The following is a 15,666-nucleotide window of genomic DNA, read 5'->3' as shown; positions in this document are numbered from 1 at the left end:
CCCGTTGCATATGCGTCACATGCCATGACCCCCACGGAACAGCGCTATGCGCAGATAGAGGAGGAGTGCCTGGACCTTCTGACCGGTGTGCTTAAGTTTCACGATTATGTGGACAGACTTCCTCAATTCACCGTCGAGACCGACCATCGCCCGCTGGTCGATATAATACAGAAAGACTTGAACGACATGACGCCTCGCCTCCAGCGTATTCTTCTCAAGCTCCGGCGATACGACTTCCAGCTGGTATACACCCCAGGCAAAGACCTCATAATTGCCGACGCTCTCTCCAGGGCGGTCAACACTCTGTGTGACCCAGCGGGATTCGTCTGCCAGGTTGACGCCCATGTGGCCTTCGTGGCCTCCAATCTACCTGCCACGGATGAACGCCTCATCCAAATTCGCCGTGAGACGGCGGCTGACACTCTGCTACAGCGTGTCATGCACCACCTAACAGACGGGTGGCTCAAGGGCCAATGCCCTCACTTCTATAACGTCAGAGATGAGCTGGCAGTAGTAGATGGGATTCTTCTGAAACTGGACCGCATTGTCATCCCACATAGCAAGCGCTAACTCGTCCTGGAACAGCTACACGAGGGCCATCTTGGCGTGGAAAAGTGCCGCCGACGGGCCCGAGAGGCTGTGTACTGGCCCGGCATTAATGAGGACATAGCCAATACAGTGCTCAACTGCCCCACTTGTCAGAGCTTCCAGCCGACCCAACCACGTGAGACCCTGCAGCCCCATGAGTTGGTCACGTCACCTTGGACTAAGGTGGGCATCAACCTGTTCCACGCGCTGGGTAGAGACTATGTCCTGATTGTGGACTACTTTTCAAATTACCCGGTGGTGATACGGTTGCACGATATCACAGCGTCTGCAGTCATCCGTGCCTGTAAGGACACCTTTGCGCGACATGGCATCCCTTGTGACATCACGGTGATGTCGAACAATAGCCCCTGCTTCGCAAGCCACGAATGGTCCAACTTTGCCAGGCGGTACAATTTTGCACATGTGACATCCAGTCCCCTGTACCCCCAATCCAACGGCAAAGCGGAGAAGGGCGTCCACATAGTCAAACGGCTCCTCTGCAAGGTTGCCGATACTGGGTCCGATTTCTACCTCGCCTTGCTGGCCTATCGCTTTGTCCCACTGTCCACTGGCCTGTCGCCAGCCAAGCTGCTCATGGGTCGCACCCTGAGGACGACGGTGCCGTCCATTCATGTCCCAGACCTCGACCACGTTCCGGTCCTTCGACGGATGCAGCTGTCTCGTGCACAGCACAAGGCGGCTCATGACTCCCGTGCAGCTGATCTCCCTGCTCTGGCTCCAGATGAGAACGTACGCATCCATCTTCCGGATGGTGGCTGGTCTGCAACTGCCGTGGTCCTTCTGCAGGTGGCTCCCCGTTCGTTCCTGGTTCGTCGACCGGATGGCTCCATTCTGCGCCGCAATCGACGTGTCCTTCGTCTCGTTCCACGCTCGCCACGTGATCCTCCACTGTCGCCTCGCCCTACTGCTGACCCTGCCATGGACTATGCAGAGATCCCGGTCACTCTGCATCCTCCTCATTATGACGCAGTCCAGCCCGCTCCTCAGCCGGCGGCTCCCGACCCACCCGTGATGCGGTCAACCAGAATTCGTCGCCCACCTCAGAGACTTAATTTGTGAACTTTGTGGACTTATGGGGCAGGATTCTCCACTCCCGCGCCGAAGTGCCCACCCCGTCGTGAACTCCGTCAAGGTTCATGACGGCGTGTAACGGCCCCAATTCCGACCGATTCAGGCCCCGACAATGGGCTAGGATTGGGGCCACGTCATCTACACGCGCCAGGCCTTGTCGCCGCGTAGATGACGCAGCCGACGCCGCATAACTGGCGTCACCCACGCATGAGCGGGATGGCCGGCGCCAACCCGCGCATGCGTGGTTGCCGTCCTCTCTGAGTCCACCCCGCAAGAAGATAGCGGACGGATCTTGCGGGGCCGCGGAAGGAAGGAGGTCCTCCTTTAGAGAGGACAGCCCGGCGATCGGTGGGCACCGATCGCGGGCCAAGCCATATTTGAGGTACCCCCCGGTGCAGGATCCCCCCTCCCCCCCCTGCAGGCCACCCCCCCAGCGTTCCCGCGCTGTTCCCGACGGCAGCGACCAGGTGTGGACGGCGCCGGGACGAACCTGCCGTTTTGGCCTGGCCGCTCGGCACATCCTGGCCTGAGAATAGCGGGGGTGCTGGAGGATCGCCATTTTGGGTGTCTCCAGCGATTCTCTGGCCTGCGGCCCGCGGAACTCGACGGGGCCGTTCCCGCCGCTTGGGAGAATCGCGGGAGGGCGTCGGACCGGCGTCCTGGGAAATATTGGTGGCCCAGGCAATTTTCCCAACCGGCGCGAGAGTGGAGAATCTCGCCCATGGACTTTCTGAATTGTTCTGTTCTTCCGTTTAATCGTTTCCCTGGTTTGTATATAGTGTTCATCTCGTTATTCTTGTGACATTCTGTTTTTCTGCACCAGGCACCTTCCCATGTAAATAGCTTATAGCATGTACATAGTCCTGTAAATATTTTGCACACACGTAGTCAGGGACATTCTCACCATACACTATTTATTGACACACAGGTACATTCTTTTATAAAAGGGGGGATGTCATAATATACACCAGTATATCATGGTGCAGACACAAACTGATGGACACACAGTGGGACTAATGAACACACACACTACCGCAGCCAATCACCAGTTAGAGCACACGCACTATAAAGACAGGGGGCAACAGAGTTACCGCTCATTCGAGCTGCAGCTAGCTAGGAGGACAGAGCTCACAGCCTGCAGCACAGACATTCACCATTCGACTGGTTAGGACAAGGCAAAGGTCTTTAGTTAATGCTAGTATCGTGTTAACCCACAGTCAGAGTATGTTAAACAGTTAATGATTCAATAAAATAGTGTTGCACTATTTCAAGTGTTGGTGACCTGTATGTGTTCCACGGATCCAGAACACCCAACACATCAATTGCCACTGGAACCCTCCCTGGCACACAGCCCTCTCAGAGTACATGCCTCTCCAGTGACACTATCAGCCAGCCCACCCCTGAGGATCGCAAGATATCTCCAAGCCTTGCCTACCCTCTGCGCCCGATCCCATCCATCCTATCCCCTGCCAGGAACTCCGCCCCAACCCGAGTGTGGAACCCAGGCTCCACATTACATTGCAGCTGAGGTCCCAGCAAACGCACAAATCCCTTACTCAGCCCCATCTGTAGGACACGCCCACATGCAAATTTGTTAGCTTAGAGCCACATGCCTGCACAGTATGAGGGTCTCCACCATGCAACCAATTGCCACCCTTCTAGCGGGAGAGCACAAGATTCATCCAGTGTGGAGACCCCACTGGGAGAAACACGACATGGGAGAGGTGGTGGCGTAGTGGTATTGTCGCTGGACTAGTAATCCAGTCACCCAGAATAATGATCTGGGAACACAGGTTCAAATCTCACCACGGCAATAAAATATCTGGAATTAAAAGTCTAATGCTGACCATGAAACCAATGTCGATTGTCGTAAAAACCCATCTGGTTCACAAATAACCTTTAGGGAAGGAAATCTGCCATCCTTACCTGGTCTGGCCTACATGTGACTCCAGACCCACAGCAATGTGGTTGACTCTGAATGCCCTCTGAAATGACCTAGCAAGCCACCTCAGCCGTATTCAACCATTCCAAAAAACACAAAAAAGAAATGAAACCAGGTGGACCACCTGGCGTCGGCCAGGCACCAGACGCGACAACGGTATTGTGCCTAAACCACAGTGTGTATTTCACCCGTACATGATGGACAAATTACCACATGTTTGTTTGGTACAATAATACACTTTTATTTACTGTCACACAATCGTTAACGTTAGTCAATCACACACACATGCAAGTTGAACTCTTAAGCTAATACACACAAGAAAGACCTTGGGCGCGATTCTCCGACCTCCCACCGGGTCGGAGAATCGCCAGGGGCTGGCGTGAATCCCGCCCCCCGCCGTGTCCCGAATTCTCCGCCACCAGAGATTCGGCGGGGGCGGGAATCGCGTCGCGTCGGTCGGCGGGCCCACCCCCGGCGATTCTCCAGCCCGCGATGGGCCGAAGTCCCGACGCTGTCAACCCTCGCCCGCCGGCGTGGATTAAACCTCCTTTTCAACGGCGGGACAAGGCGGCGCGGGCAGACTCCGGTGTCCTGGGGGCGGGGGGGACAGGGCGATCTGGCCCCGGGGGATGCCCCCACGGTGGCCTGGCCTGCAATCGGGGCCCACAGATCCGCGGGCGGGCCTGTGCCGGGGGGGCACACTTTTTCTTCCGCCTTCGCCATGCTCTTCACTATGGCGGAGGCGGAAGAGACCCCCTCCCCTACGCATGCGCAGGGATGCCGTGAGCGGCCGCTGATGCTCCCGTGCATGCGTCGCCTGGCGAAGACCAATCTGTGCTGGCTGGCGTGGCGCCAAAGGCCTTTCCCGCCAGCCGGCGGACAGGAAACCACTCTGCCGTGGGCCTAACCCCTCAAGGTTATTGCATGGCCCCTAAAGGTGTGGAGAATTCCGTACCTTTGGGGCGGCCCGACGCCGGAGTGGTTCCCGCCACTCCATTATGCCGGAAGCCCCCGCCCCGCCGGGTAGGGGAGAATCCCGCCCCTTAACTTCCAAGTGACTGGCAAGTACCAGGCAGATATGGCCTTATCTGGAATCCGCAGTCTGGCAGTGTTGGAACTCTGTTACTGGTCATCTTTGTCCTTGGCTCTGGTCCTTCTGTCAATAGATAGTTACATAGATGGCAGTCAATGGCATAGATGGTCTTCCTCTTCGGCCGGTGAAGGGTCACCTTTGTTGGTTGCTGTCGAGAGAGCGAGTGGTGGGCTGCGCAGTACCTTTTATCCTCAGGAGTTTTCACGCCCTTGATCACCCAGGTCGATAATGTCTAATTACGAACCGCTACCTTGATGGTGGGGCATGTCCCTACCAGCCATGGCCGTTGATGTCCGAGGCACGTAGACCTTCCCAAATAAGGAAAACAGACGCCACCAAGCCTGCCAATTGATGTCGATTTCCATTTAAGCCCATTGTCCCCGGGTGGCCTCTTACCGGCCTTTTTCCTGGGCTGTTAGAAAAGTCTGAGCTGCCAGGAGTTTGTTTATTTGCAAGCTGCAGCCTATCTGTCCCTGAACTTGGCCACTTTTCCCAGCGCCCTTTGCCGGACACCATTTTAGGCGGCCACAACGGCAAACCCAGCCCTATCGACATTGCAATGTCCTTCTTATTAACATCTGGGGGCTTATCTCAAAGTTGGGAGAGCTGTCTCACAGACTTGTCAATAACAGCCTGACATCGTCACACTCGCAGAATCATACCTTTCGGACAATGGTCCAGTCACCACTATCACCATTCCTGAGTATGTCCTGGCTCACTGGCAGGACAAACCCAACAGAGGTGGCGGCACAGTGGTCCACAGTCAGGAGGGAGTTGCCCTGGGAGTCCTCGACATCAACTCTGGACTCCATGATGTCTCATGGCTTCAGGTTAAACATGGCCAAGGAAACCTCCAGCTGATTACTATATACCGCCATCCCCTCAGTTGATGAATCAGTACTCCTCCATGTTGAATGCCGCTTGGCGGAAGCACTGAGGGTGGAAAGGGCACAGAACATACCCTGGGTGGGGATTTCAATGTCCATCACCAAGAGTGGCTCGGGAGTACAACCACAGACGGAGCTGACTTGGTCCTAAAGGACATAGCTTCTAGATGGGATTGCAGCAGGAGGTGAGGGAACCAACAAGAGGGAAAAACATACTTGTCCTCAACATCACCAACCTGCATGCCGCAGATGCATCTGTCCATGCCAGTATCGGTAGAAGTAACCACCGCACAATCCTTGTGGAGACAAAGTCCCGTCTTCACATTGAGGATGTCCTTCATCTTGCTGTGTAGCACTCCCACCGTGCTAAATGGGATAGACTTCGATCAGATCTAGCAACTCATGACTGGACATCGATGAGGCACTGTGGGCCATCAGCAGCAGCAGAATTGTACTCAACCACAATCTGCAATCTCATGGCCTGGGATATCCCCCACTCTACCATTACCACCAAGCTAGGGGATCAACTCTCATCCAATGAAAATGCAGGGGAGCATACCAGGAACAACACCAGGCAAACGTAAAAATGAGGTGTCAACCTGGTGAAGGTACAACACAGGGCTGCTTGTGTACCAAACAGCATAAGCAGCAAGTAATCAACAGAGCTAGGTGATTCCACAATGAATGCATCAGATCTAAGCTCTGCAGTCCTGCCACATCCAGCAGTGAATGGTGGTGAACAATTAAACAACACTGGAGGAGGAGGCTCCACAAATGTTCCCATCCTCAGTGATTGAGGAACCCAGTAAATCTGTGCAAAAGACAAGGCTGAGGCATCATGACAGGCATTATGACCGACGCAGGCTTGGAGGACCGAAGGGCCTGTTCCTGTGCTGTACTGTTCTTTGTTCATTCGCAACAATCTTCAGTCAGAAATGCCGAGTGTATGATCCATCTCGGTCTCCTCCGGAGGTCCCCAGCATCACAGAGGTCAGCCTTCAGCCAATACAACTCACTCCACCTGACATCAAGACATGGCTGAAGACACTGGATACTGCAAAGTCTATGGGCCCTGACAATATTCCGGCAATAGCACTGAAGACTTACGCTCTAGAACTTGCCGCACCCCAAGCCAAGCTGTTCCAGTGCAGCTACAACACTGGCTTCTACCCAGCAATATGAAAAATTGGCCAGGTATGTCCTGTACACAAGAAACAAAACAAATCCAACCCAGCCAATTACCGCCCTATCAGTCTACTCTCCATCATCAGCAACGTAATGGAAGGAGTTAATAACTGTGCTACCAAGCGGCACTTACTCAGCAATAACCTGCTCACGGATGTTCAGTTTGGGTTCCGCCAGGGTCACTCAGCTCCTGATCACTTTACAGCCTTGATTCAAGCATCGAAAAAAGATCTGGGGCGAAATTCTCCCGAAGCAGCGCGATGTCCGCCGACTGGCGCCCAAAATGGCGCCTATCAGACGGGCATCACGTCGCCCCAAAGGTGCGGAATGCTCCGCAACTTTGGGGGCCGAGCCCCAACATTGAGGGGCTAGGCCCGCGCCGGAAGAATTTCCGCCCCGCCAGCTGGCGGAAACGGCCTTTGTTGCCCCACCAGCTGGCACGGAAATTACATGTCGGGGCGGCGCATGCGCGGGAGCGTCAGCGGCCGCTGACAGTTTCCCGCACATGCGCACTGGAGGGAGTCTCTTCCGCCTCCGCCATGGTGGAGACCGTGGCGGAGGCGGAAGGGAAAAAGTGCCCCCAAGGCACAGGCCCGCCCGCGGATCGGTGGGCCCCGATCGCGGGCCAGGCCACGGTGGGGGCGCCCCCCGGGGTCAGATCGCCCCGCACCCCCCCCAGGACCCCGGAGCCCGCCCACGCCGCCTTGTCCCGCCGGTAAGGTAGGTGCTTTAATTTACGCCGGCAGGACAGGCAATTTATCGGCGGGACTTCGGCCCATCCGGGCCGGAGAATCGAGCGGGGAGGCCCGCCAACCGGCGGGGGCGGGAATCTCCGGTGCCGGAGACTTCGGCAACCGGCGGGGGCCGGATTCACGGCAGCCCCCAGCGATTCTCCGACCCGGCGGGGGGTCGGAGAGTGACGCCCCTGAATGCCAGAGGTGAAGTGAGAATCAGTGTCCTTGACATCAAGGAGCCTGAGCAAAACTGGAGTTAATGTGAATCAGGTGGAAAACTCTCAACTGGTTGGAGTCATACCTGGCACAATGGAGGACAATCATCTCAGCTCCAGGACATCCCTTCAGGAGTTCCTCAGGGTAGTGTCCTACGTCTGTGGATGACTGCACAATGCTCCGCACCATTCGCGACTCCTCAGATAATGAAGCAGACCATGTCCAAATGCGGCATGACCTGGATAATTAAGTGGCAAATTACATTCATGCCACACAAATACCAGGCACTGACCATCTCCTACAAGAGAGGATCTAACCATCGCCCCTTGATATTCAATGGCATTACCATCGCTGAATTCTCTACAATCAACATCCTGGCGGTTACCATTGATCCGTAACTGAACTGGACTTCATAAATGGGGTAGCCATAAGTTAACAAAAACAGTTGATCAATTCTGGGAAGAGGAACTTCTAAAGAACTGGAGAAACAATAGAAACGAAGATCAAATGAAAAAAAAAAACACAGTTAAAGAGAGACTGGAGGCTGTTGTGGGTGGCTGTGAGATCTTGACTAAGACTGTGTGTGCGTGAGCCAGGCCGATGAACACCAGCTACCACCAAAGAGGAGAGTCTGTGTGCAATTTCCCTCAGAGCAGCAGGATATTTTGTGCTAATGCTACTGGAAGTGCTATAGATTAAAAAGCTATATGGACTGATGCCATCAAAAGGGGTTCTTAGCTCTGTGTTCGTTTAATCCAAAATATTTTAGGAAATTTTGGTTGTTGTTAAAACAAGTTCTTGGGTGGGATTCTCCGTCCCGCTGCACCAGTTTTCTAGTACGACGCACCCTCGCCAGCAGCTGGATTCTCCATCCCACCAGCCGGCCAATGGGATTTCCCATTGTGGGCAGCCCCACGCCATCGGGAAATCCCCAGGCGCGGGTGCGCTGCCGGCGTAATGGGGAATCTCGACAGTGGAAAATCCAGCCCCTTGTGTCTTTAAATGTTATTTATGTTTTCTTTAGTTTAATACATGTTGTAATTTAATATTTAAAATCACCACAAGTGGTAGGAATGTCCTTATCTTGACTTCAGGTAACCCCTCATAATGTACACATTGCAAACCATTGTGGCAGCTTGTTTCAAGTTTCCTTTGGGGATTTGGCCAGCTTGGCACTTACCATCTGCCGCCTCAGAACACTCATTAGATAAGTGGCTCTGGTACTGTATACACAAGCCTTAATGGAAGGATATGCCCGGGTAGAAAATCAAGGAATCAAGTGCATCTGTCAATGTCACAGTGGTTCGCACTGTTGCCTCACAGATCCAGGGTCCCAGGTTCAATTCCGGCCTCGGGTGACTGTCTGTGTGGAGTTTGCACTTTCTCCCCATGTCTGCATGGGTTTCCTCCGGGTGCCCCGGTTTCCTCCCACAGTCCAAAGATGATGTGTGGGTTAGGTGGATTGGCCACGCTAAATTGTTCCTTAATGTCCAAAAGGTTAGGTCGGGTCACTGGGTTACGGGGATAGGGTGGAAGCCTAGGCTTAAGTGGGGTGCTCTTTCCAAGGGCCGTTGCAGACTCGATGGGCCAAATGGCCTCCTTCTGCACTCTCAATTCTATGTAAAAATGTTATCACAAATATGCATTCTGTCTTCCATGATTATAAATATACAGAAGTAGCAACAACTTGTTTATCCAGAACAATGCAAGCGACAGAAACGTAAAGTATACCAATACTGTATTAACAGTAGACTAACTGAGAGTAATGTTAGCCCACCACCAGCTCCCAGAGTCGCAGTTGTACAGTAAGCCGGTGTCTGAAGCACATCAGTATCAAAAGGCAATTTGCACACTGGCTGCTTCACACCTTGACTTAATTTTCCCATCTCTTGAATTGGGGGCATTGGGATCACTTTTAGTGCACTTAACATCACTCTGTTGCGATCCGATAACTCCGCCCAGTTAAGGGATTGAACTTGTGACCTGCCTGAGCACGGCACTGTACCAATGGTGTTGCATTGTGCCGATGGAGGGAGCAGCAAGCTGTAATCTGTGGGCGGCACAGTAGCACAGTGGGTAGCACTGTTGCGTCACAGCACCAGAGTCCCAGGTTCGTATCCCGACTCGTATCCAGACTGTCTGTGCGGAGTCTGCACGTTCTCCCCGTGTCTGTGTGTGTTTCCTCCGGGTGCTCCGGTTTCCTCCCACAAGTCCAAAAGACATGCTGTTAGGTAATTTGGACATTCTGAATTCTCCCTCTGTGGACCCGAACAAGTGCTGGGATGTGGCAACTAGGGGCTTTTTATTAATTATTATTATTAATAATAATAATAATAATAATAAATAATAATAATAATTAATAAAAAAAAACTAGTTGGGAGAATTCAGAATGTCCAAATTACCTAACAGCATGTCTTTTGGACTTGTGGGAGGAAACCTTTTCACAGTAACTTCATTGCAGCGTTAATGTAAGCCTACTTGTGACAATAATGATGATTATTATTATTATTATTATTAATCTGATTGCAGGTTCTGAATCCTGCATTTTTTACCCTGGGGAGTGTTGTGCATTGCTTTTCAAGCACACTGAATATATTGATTTGGTTTTTGGAAATGTTTTTAATGTTGTTGAACACTCAACTGAAATGAAATGGCAGTCTGTTTGTTGTTGCAATTTTGCATAAAAAACAATTTTTATAATGAAATTTACATTTTCAGTGTGTTTTCTCCTTTAGCTCTGTGGGCACTGCAGTTCAACTGGATAATGTAAAACCATTATTGTTACACAAGTCAGAGTTGCCCTGATCTGTTAAACACTTGAGCCAAACTATACCATGTCCCAGTGACAAGAGGAATTTGGTTGTGTGTACAAGAGTTTGATGATGAGCCCGGAGCCAAAGTGGAGGCCACCACCAAAATGGAAAAGAGTAGGAGGGAAAATGAGAAAAATTCAGAAAAATTGGTTAGATGATGCCAAAGTTAGGTTTTCAAGGAAGGGTGAAAGAAATGGGAGATTCTCAGAAAGAATAAGCTGGGAGTCAGAGTTGAACTGAGAAAGATACGCATTTAAGATTGCCCAAAGTTGTCAAGAGAGACATAGTGGGTAATATCTCTGCCTCTGAACATGAGGCTGTTGTTTAAGTCCCACTGGACTTGTTGGCAAAGGAATGTGTGTTTGTAATGTGGCCAAACTTAGCAACTTGTGAATCCTTTCAATACATGCCAATAGTGAGCAAGGAATGACTCCTGATCAGCCATATGACAGAGAGTGTTAAACTGAGTCATTGTTTATTTTGAAATGGTGCTACTGATGAAAATGTGTTCCTTCACCTGGCATCTGAGATCTCTCTCAGCACTCCTCTCATTCAACTCCTTTCAAACTTGAAGAGTCTGAGCTTTCAGGAGTCTATGAAAGCATGGGTTGTCTTTACTGGTTTAGAATGGGCTTGAGTTTTGCTGGGACATTCCCCATGACTGAGTATCCTGGCAAATGTCATGGTCTAGTCTGCTACTTAAGGAATGGTCCCTTGGGTGACATCCTGGTTAATTGTTTTATTTCAGATTTCCAGTGCCCAGATTTCCAGCATGCGCAGTATTTTGTTTTCATTTAACCTCGTTGATTAAACTGTGCCACAACAAGATTCTGCACGGGCAGGAGAAAAATTGGGGAAATCTGAAGCAAGAAGTGTGACAATATGTGACAAAAGTGCTGGGTCCCTGGGACATGAAAACAAAATCCAGAGTTTTATTCTTATACTACTTTTTAAAAGATAGCTGCTACAAGTCACATGACCACAGACTTGACATTTTGTCTGGGAGTTACCCCCAGGTGTTACAAGAGCAAAACAATTATTTTCTTAGCCCGTGGTATCTCACACTACATTGCGTAGACCCCTTGTTATCACAAAGACCAGCAGCTTCACACATTGAAACTCATTACGTTTCCAGAGCTGCTAACAGACTCAAAGCTCCAGGGCCCCGGGCTCAATTCCGGCCTTGGGTGACTGTCTGTGTTGAGTTTGCTCTTTCTCCCCGTGTCTGTGTGGGCTTCCTCCGGGTGCTCCGGTTTCCTCCCACAGTCCGATGATGTATAGGTTAGATGGATTGGCCATGATAAATTGCTCCTTAGTGTCCAAAAGGTTAGGTTGGGTTATTGGGTTACTATAATAGGGTGGAGGCATGGGCTTAAGTAGGGTGCTCTTTCCAAGAGCCGGTGCAGACCCGATGGGCCTAATGGCTTCCTTCTGCACTGTAAGGTCTATGATTCTATCACACCTGGGACTGTCTCGACCTATTTGAAAAGGGAACCTAAGGGACGTCATTTAGCATTTGATAAGCCCACCTTGCTAGCAGAGTCAGTGGGCTTGTCTAGACAATGGCTTCCCAACACCAGACCCTCAATATGGATGATGTGAGTCATTGTTTACTTTGAAATGGTGCTACTGATGAAAATTTGTTCCTTCACCTGGCATCTGAGATCTCTCTCGGCACTCCTCTCATTCAACTCCTTTCAAGCTTGAAGAGTCTGAGCTTTCAGGAGTCTATGAAAGCATGGGTTGTCTTTCCTGGTTTAGGATGGGCTTGAGTTTTGCTGAGACATTCCCCATGACTGAGTATCCTGGTAAATGTCATGGTCTAGTCTGCTACTTAAGGAATGGTCTCTTGGGTGGCATCCTGGTTAATTGTTTTATTTCAGATTTCCAGTGCCCAGATTTCCAGCATGCGCAGTATTTTGTTTTCATTTAACCTCGTTGATTAAATTGTGCCACAACAAGATTCTGCACGGGCAGGAGAAAAATTGGGGAAATCTGAAGCAAGAAGTGTGACAATATGTGAAATGTTCAGAATACAAAGGGTTAATGTCAGATCATAATTAACCACGAGATGGAGCTAGAAGCGGAACAATAGAAAGCGCTGACTCACAGGCTTCTGGGAGATGGTTGGAGAGGAGCAGTAGAGTGTAGAGACTAGTGTTAGTTGAGTGTAGGCTGTAGATTACTAGATTATTGTTTACTATAAGAGTAAGTGGTCGAGCTTTAATAAGTAGTGTAACTAAAAGTTAGCTTTGTTAATGAACATAGCTTCTGTGGTCTTTGTGAACACTACAACATCCATCCTGATAACAGAATCACAAAGAACACCACAAGAAGCTAAATTAAATGTGGCAAAATTAGGGTGGGTTACGTTTAGGATTAGGGTTAGGGTAAGGTTATCTGGCCTCCCTACATTTTGTTTTTTGGTGGCGAGAGGCGGCCTGTCATTGGCCGACAGTGGGACCTTCTGATCCCACTGCTATCAATGGGGTTTCCCATCGAATCCACCCCACGCTGCCAGGGTGATTCGCCACGGATGTGCCGTCAGTGCCGCCGGAAGATCCCGCTGGCGTTAACAGCCAGAAGATTTGTCCGTTTCATTAAAATATATTTATAGAGTCTTGTCAACTAGTTGAACATCTTTCAGCTACTAATACAGATTTTCAATAACCTGAATTTATTCATGCAGGTGACCAACATATCCGCAGTGAATCAGAAGAGATGAAGGATTATAAATCCAACCAATGGTTTGGGGCAACAATCAAATCACGCAAGGAGCAAGTTGTGGTGAGTTCACATGGTTCAAATCAAGGCCTATGGAGTGGAAGGTACTATGGATTTGAGTCAAGAGGGCATGCATACTTGGGGTTAATAGCAAAGATTTGGTGTAAAGAATAGAGGAAAGTTGGATGGAAGTCAAAGTCCCACAAAATATTGAGCAGTTTATTGCATTCTAAAACATGCTTTGCCGAATACAAATGAATGATAACTTAAAAATATTAATTTTCACATTAAAACAGGGTTTGGAGTGAGTTCCCTGCTTTCACTGGGCCCTTTGCCACCTCCATCCGCTCACACTCCAACACTTCCCCCTCTGCCCACGTCCTCACCATAGCAATGTTTGCTGCCCAATAATAACTCATTATGTTTGGCACCACCTTGAACGGCAGATCACCCTGTTTCTCCATGTTTTGCTCATATCCGGAAAACTGACCAAATTCCTCCAGAATACTCATAATTCCCCCAATCCCTCCCAGTGGGTCCTAGATATAAAGCTACAGGTCATCCACTATAGTGAGACCGTCTGCTCGACCACCCCCAGCACAATCCCTTTCTGGCTCCTTGACGTTCTAAGCGCCATGGCCTCGGGCTCTATTGCCAAGGCAAAAAGCAACGGGGAGAGTGACCACCATTGCCTTGTGCCACGGTGCAGCCCAAAGTACCCCAAGCTCATCTGATCCGTCAACACGCTTGCTACCAACACCCTATTCAACAACGGTCGGACCAATCCACAAGCCCCTGTCTGAACCCGAACCGTCCTAACACTTCCCACAAGTATTCCCATTTCACCCATTTGAAAGCCTTGCCTGCATCCATTGCTACTGCCATTTCCGCGTCCTATCCCTCCAAGGGCATCATTATCACATTTAGTGGACTCCTGACATTCGCTGACAGTTGCCTCCCCTTTACAAAGTCTGATCTTTCCCTATCTTCCCTGGCACACAGTCCTCAATTCGCAAGGCCGGCTGTTGGATTCTCCGATTTTGAGGCTATGTCCCTATGCCGGCGTGGGAATGGTGGCGTTTTACGACAGAAGAAATTGTGTAAAATGGCCACCGATCCTCCGTTTGGCTGGGAGCTCGCATCAAGGCAGCGTAGAGCACCCGGCTCTAGCTGCCGATACAGCCCGGAGAATTGCCGGGTCCATGGCCACGCATGCGCACGGTGGCGGCCTGCAGCGGCCGCGCGTGATACATGGCGGAGGTCGCTTGCGGACCCGGACCGCAAGAAATTGCCCCCCTTTGGCTGGCTCGTGCACCCCGGACCACCCCCCCCCCCCCCACAGTGCCCCCAGCCCATAATAAAGCACCCCCTGCCCGTGGATTGGCACTCCCCTGACTGTGACGGCGCAGGACTGAGTCCGCAGCTGCCACGCCGAGTTCCCGACGACAAAACCACACGGGACCAACGCCGTCAGGGGCGGAGCATCCGGGGGCGGGCCTCAGGTAATGTCCTGAGCCCGTTGATACGTTGCGCGGCGTACTCTCTGAGTACGCCATTTTGGAGGGGGCGGAGTATCGCAAAAGCGGCGGCGCCCCCGATTTGGGCGGAAACTGTAATTTCCTGGCCGATCGCCGAACAGCGACCGGTGAATCCAGTCCCAGATCTTTGCGAACAATTTGGCGTCCACATTTAATAGTGATAGCTGGCGATAGGACCCACACTTCCCCGGATCTTTATTTTGCTTTAGTATTAGGGATATGGACGACTGCGATAATGAAGGGGTGAGCCCCCCCTTTTCCCTCGCCTCATTATATGCCCTCACCAGCAGGGGACCCAAGTCTCCCCAAACCTCTTCTAAAGTACTACAGGAAACCCATTGGGGCCCGGGACCTTCCCTGCCTGCATCGTCCCCATCTCCTGCCTCACCTCTACCAGTCCAATGGGGACCCCCCAGCCCGTCCATCAGGTCTTCCTCCACCTTGGGGAATCCAACGCTCCGAATCGCAAAGCCTCCTGTAAAACTCCTCGAATACCCCATTCATCCCCACTGGATCCAGTACCACTCTTCCCCTCCTGTCCTTCACCTTTCTGATCTCACTCGTCGCCTCCTGCTTTCTGAGTTGGTGGGCCAGCATCCTACTCACCTTCTCCCCGTAATCATACACTGCCCTTCTGGCCCTGCATAACTGCCCTACTGCCTTCTCCGTGGACACCAACTCGAACTCCATCTGGAGCTTCTGCATCTCCTTCAATAATCCCGCCTCTGGGGCTTTCGACTCTTTCCTGTTCACCCGCAGATTTCCGTCCACCAACCTTGTCATCTCTGCTTGTTCCACCTTTTCCATATGCGTCTGGATCAATATGAACTCCCCCCTAACCACGACCTTGAGTG

At 51.3% G+C, this 15,666-nt stretch overlaps 1 protein-coding gene across 2 annotated transcripts in view; it reads left to right on the top strand.

The window, feature by feature from the left end:
- Positions 1 to 15,666, top strand: part of LOC140398399 (integrin alpha-8-like) — a 223,488-nt gene that overhangs the window by 21,602 nt on the left and 186,220 nt on the right. For both annotated transcript variants that reach the window (XM_072487047.1, XM_072487046.1), the window contains exon 3: positions 13,240 to 13,337. In XM_072487047.1, coding sequence (XP_072343148.1) covers positions 13,240 to 13,337 — 98 coding nt within the window. The remainder of the gene's footprint in view (positions 1 to 13,239; positions 13,338 to 15,666) is intronic.

This window comes from Scyliorhinus torazame, chromosome 21, assembly GCF_047496885.1.
Source record: "Scyliorhinus torazame isolate Kashiwa2021f chromosome 21, sScyTor2.1, whole genome shotgun sequence".
In the NCBI taxonomy this organism is placed as follows: Eukaryota; Metazoa; Chordata; class Chondrichthyes; order Carcharhiniformes; family Scyliorhinidae; genus Scyliorhinus; species Scyliorhinus torazame.
Note: the sequence above shows the minus strand (reverse complement) of the source record. Positions and strands in the feature narration are given on the sequence as shown.